We start from the raw sequence: 4,736 nt of genomic DNA, 5'->3' as shown, positions 1-4,736 counted from the left end.
TATAAAGTACTGTTATTACCCTACTTATCAATGGGAAAGTGTATGCATTGGGAGGTAAATAATGTTCCCTAGAACACACAACTACTAAATGCTGGAATTGTCAGTCTGAGACTAGAGTCTGTTGGCACTGTCTTGTAAATTGCCTGGAGCTTGGACGGGTGTGAAAGAGCGACATTAGCCTCTATGCTCAGAGCCAGCTAAGTAGGATCAGGTGGGTGTAAGGAGAACATGGTGGCTTAATTAGTGGGAAGACCTTGATATTTGGGGCCAGTGATTCTGACTTGAGGTTTGGCTTTGTTATTTCTCAGGCATCTGGTCAAAGCTAAAGTTTCTTTAGATTAAAAAGACCGTAATATACCATCCCCTCTTTGAGGTTTTTTTCTTAGTATTAAATGAAATATCTGTGCAATATTTTTGCAAATTATAGAACACGGTACAAATGGTAGTTATTTATAACACATATACCAGTGGTTCCCAAATTCAGGTCTTTGGAATAATGATTGTCTGAGATGAAATTTGTTAAGTCTGGTAATCACTTTCATCTTTTTCCTCCCTCCCAAATAACATAATTAGATTTTCCTAAAGCTAAATGCATTCCTTTTAAATGAGTCATATTTTTCCCTCCTGAGTTCGTCCTTTTTGATTTTCAGGTATACAAGGTTTATTTGTTTGTATATGAAATTATGGTGACGATAGATGTTAATTACTTTGTTAAAAAAAAAAGCCTTGGTAAAGAAAAATTGTTAGACTCTGGGTCTAACCTTTGAGTTGTTCAAATTGGACTTTTACAGGTAGGTGAAATTCAGATGAAGAACTGTGTTGACGAGCTTCTGAGAATGTTCTGGTACATATATGGACAGCTCATCCCTATTGAGTCTTACATATACACATTCTCCATACTTGTTTCTAAAACTTAGCTTTACTGTCATCGTAAGAGCAGCTGCTTACCACAGTGCTATAGATAGTGGGCTTAAAAGCAGTAAGTGGATTTTTAGACTAGATGCTGCTNCCACAGTGCTATAGATAGTGGGCTTAAAAGCAGTAAGTGGATTTTTAGACTAGATGCTGCTGCTTAGCACTGTGATTTTACAATTCTATCATTTTGAGAGCCCAGAATTGAATCCAACAGACCGTAATATACCATCCCCTCTTTGAGGTTTTTTTCTTAGTATTAAATGAAATATCTGTGCAATATTTTTGCAAATCATAGAACACGGTACAAATGGTAGTTATTTATAACACATATACCAGTGGTTCCCAAATTCAGGTCTTTGGAATAATGATTGTCTGAGATGAAATTTGTTAAGTCTGGTAATCACTTTCATCTTTTTCCTCCCTCCCAAATAACATAATTAGATTTTCCTAAAGCTAAATGCATTCCTTTTAAATGAGTCATATTTTTCCCTCCTGAGTTCGTCCTTTTTGATTTTCAGGTATACAAGGTTTATTTGTTTGTATATGAAATTATGGTGACGATAGATGTTAATTACTTTGTTAAAAAAAAAGCCTTGGTAAAGAAAAATTGTTAGACTCTGAGTCTAACCTTTGAGTTGTTCAAATTGGACTTTTACAGGTAGGTGAAATTCAGATGAAGAACTGTGTTGACGAGCTTCTGAGAATGTTCTGGTACATATATGGACAGCTCATCCCTATTGAGTCTTACATATACACATTCTCCATACTTGTTTCTAAAACTTAGCTTTACTGTCATCGTAAGAGCAGCTGCTTACCACAGTGCTATAGATAGTGGGCTTAAAAGCAGTAAGTGGATTTTTAGACTAGATGCTGCTTCTTAGCACTGTGATTTTACAATTCTATCATTTTGAGAGCCCAGAATTGAATCCAACATTATCACATATATTGAATGGAACTTGTGAAACCCTTGTGAGTTCTTAATACCTAGAAACACACCAAAAATAGAGCTTACAATTAAGAGATTTGCAAGTATGAGAAAACTGAGGGTTTTTCTAGCAAACTATTTAACAAGCCTGTCTTTAAATCACTTCTTTGTTGCTGAAAATGTCTTAGAATCTTGTCTAAAGTATCTCTGTGGCCTTCTTATTTTCCCTAGTTTTTCCGGTTTATTAGAACCAGCAGTATTGCTGGTTTGTCTCACTGGGCTGTATTAGTTGCTACTTACTGGTTTTTTCCTCTTCAGTAATGTGTTTGGAGCTTTGCATGTCTGCTTATTTACGAAGGAAAATACAAAGTTCTGTTTTTGTTGAAGGGCCTGCTCCATTTGGTTCCAGTTGGGTCAAACACTACTGCATGTATCGGAAAGCAGCCAAGAAGTTCAACATGATCCCATTTGAGCACAGATCTGGGGGGAAACTTGTAAGTATTTGATTCTACATAGAATAGATTTTATTCTATGTGAGATATTGTGTTTATATCTCACGTATATATATATATACGTGAGATATAGTGTTTATATTATGAGATATAGTGTGTGAGGGTATCATTTTAATGGGTTCTATTAGTTGTTTATATTTACTAATGATAATTAAATTTTGTTTTTAGGATTAAGTTTTTTTTTCTCTTTCGTTTCTAAATAAAATAGGCCATAAAACAGAACAATTCCTTTGTTTTCTGAATTGCATGCATGAATTTTTGCAGTCCGATTTTTTTTTTTAAAGGACCGAGGAATCCTTTTGTATCACTGTTATTGGAAGATAAAGATAACATCTATAGTAAGCTTTCATGACTCAGTATTTACTCAGGAGATCTGACCTGTACACATATATTCGCAGCCTGAAAACAATATAGAGTGATCTCTAATGAGTTTTACTGTTGTTCAGTTAGACTTACAGAGTTCTCACTTAGGTATTCTACATTTACTTAAGTACTCCTCCCAAAGAGATAAACAGCAAAGCAAAGCATGATAATAAGAAATGAGCAAGAAGACCTCAGGAGTTGGCTGTGTAGGAAAGGTGATTTTTATATGCATTTTAAGTAGAAGATGCAGCTTAAAATAATTAACAGTCTAGAGACAAAGCTCTTCCCACCAATATTGAACACAATTGGTAATGAAAGCAGGTTAATTCATTGCTGGCTGGGTGGATGGGTGTAGTTTTGCTTAGGTGAATACAGAATTAACCCAAGTTCACTTCTATTTACATATACACTTTGCTTCTTCCTGAAAAATATATTTAAAGCAGTTTGTGATAAAAACACATTTATGTAAAAATGAAATAGACGGGGAAAATTGGGGTCAGAGAAGAGGAGGAAGTAAGGATATCACTCCTGAAGGCTGATGGGGTTAAGATCAAGCATCAGGTTTCAGTCTGAGTTTCCTGTCAGAGCTAATTCAAGTCCTGAGACATTTCTGCTTAGTTATATCTTTCTGTTTTAGCCTCCAAATAATAATAAAAAAATGGAATATAACTGTGATATTCTGAATATTTGTATACTTGAATGTTTCTTTAATATTATTTAGAGATCCTCATATTCTAGAAAATATTAAAATGTTCCGGAAATGTGTACTCAGACTTCTTATAGTTCTTTATGGAGTACATGTATTCCTGCATTGCTTCTGTTTCCTGTCTTCTCCCCTCTTTTTAATGCTCTTAGAGAGAGGATGGTTTAATGAATTAAAATGGTACCATATTAAAATGAGTAAGTGAAGATAAATTCAGAGCGATTCGCTTAGGAAACAGAAAAACTGCATGGATCGAGCAGTTCCAGCTTTAGATAATCACAGTAGCTGATCTAGGGACCTTAGTGGTGTTTTAGGTCGATCCATATGGAATTGCAATTTTTATAGGCCAAAATGGTCACAGTCTCATATTGATGTATGGTATAATGTAATATGAAATAGAAACAAGTTTTCACTCTTTAAAAAAGAGTATAAGAGAATAACAAATATCCCAGCAACTGGAAACTATTGTTAATTGACCTTTTAAAATTAACATTGGTGAGGTCTGGTTTAATGTTACTATAGTCAGAGCAAGATCTTAAAAACCTTAAGAACAGGAGAATGACAAAAAATGATTAAGGTTTTAGATTCTAAAGTGTTTATATAAACTTAGTGTGAAGGTGAATAGGACAAAGACAAGGGACTTAAAATCTTGAACCTTCACTTCCTACCCGCAATATGGGGTGCCTCAGTGTGTATACACTTTACCATAGTTTTTGAGAATGTTTAAAATGATTATTTGCAGGGGGATGGAGAAGTATTCTTTTTAAAAGAATGTACCAAAAGGCATACTGACTCCACTGACAGAAGGTTTTGTTTCGACATAGAAGCTGCTGACCGGTAAGTTTATTGGAATTATTGGACAACATGAAAGAGTCATTTTAAAAGATAATTAAAAAAAAAAAAAAAAAAAGAGGTTAATTGCAGCTGTGATTTCCATGGCCTAGAAGAATGTTATCTTGGTACATTTCCAGGCTGTGGATTCATTATAAACTGTTTAGTCTTGGTGACTGTGTCTAGCTTTGGAGTGATAGCTTCATCTTGACTGAAGTTTGAAGTCATTCAAACCGATGTTGTCACTTAAAAAATAACATTGGAGCTTTCATTGTTGATCCAAGCCTAATTTGTGGGAGAAAGGGAACAGTAAGTGAGAGTGAATAACTGGGTGACAAAGCTAAAAACGGGTGATGGTAGATAATAATACAGAAAAATATTCATTTTCGTGTGTGGGAATTTTCAGTGTATGTACTCTATGTGATGGAGGGTCTTAGGCAAACTATTAATGTTTATTCAAAGAGTAGTTATTTTTTTCCTATTGTAT

The 4,736-nt window shown here is 34.5% G+C and overlaps 1 protein-coding gene across 3 annotated transcripts in view; it reads left to right on the top strand.

The window, feature by feature from the left end:
• LOC103590680 (rho GTPase-activating protein 10) overlaps window positions 1–4,736 on the top strand; it is a 209,160-nt gene that overhangs the window by 2,305 nt on the left and 202,119 nt on the right. For all 3 annotated transcript variants that reach the window (XR_550495.1, XR_550494.1, XM_008572972.1), the window contains exons 2-3: window positions 2,228–2,334; window positions 4,161–4,255. Coding sequence is in view for 1 of the 3 variants with exons in the window: in XM_008572972.1 (XP_008571194.1) it covers window positions 2,228–2,334; window positions 4,161–4,255 (202 nt within the window). In the remaining 2 variants the exon portion in view is untranslated. The remainder of the gene's footprint in view (window positions 1–2,227; window positions 2,335–4,160; window positions 4,256–4,736) is intronic.

Source organism: Galeopterus variegatus, unplaced genomic scaffold (genome assembly GCF_000696425.1).
Source record: "Galeopterus variegatus unplaced genomic scaffold, G_variegatus-3.0.2 Scaffold857, whole genome shotgun sequence".
In the NCBI taxonomy this organism is placed as follows: Eukaryota; Metazoa; Chordata; class Mammalia; order Dermoptera; family Cynocephalidae; genus Galeopterus; species Galeopterus variegatus.
The sequence above is the reverse complement of the archived record's forward strand: the minus strand, read 5'-3'. Positions and strand labels throughout refer to the sequence as shown.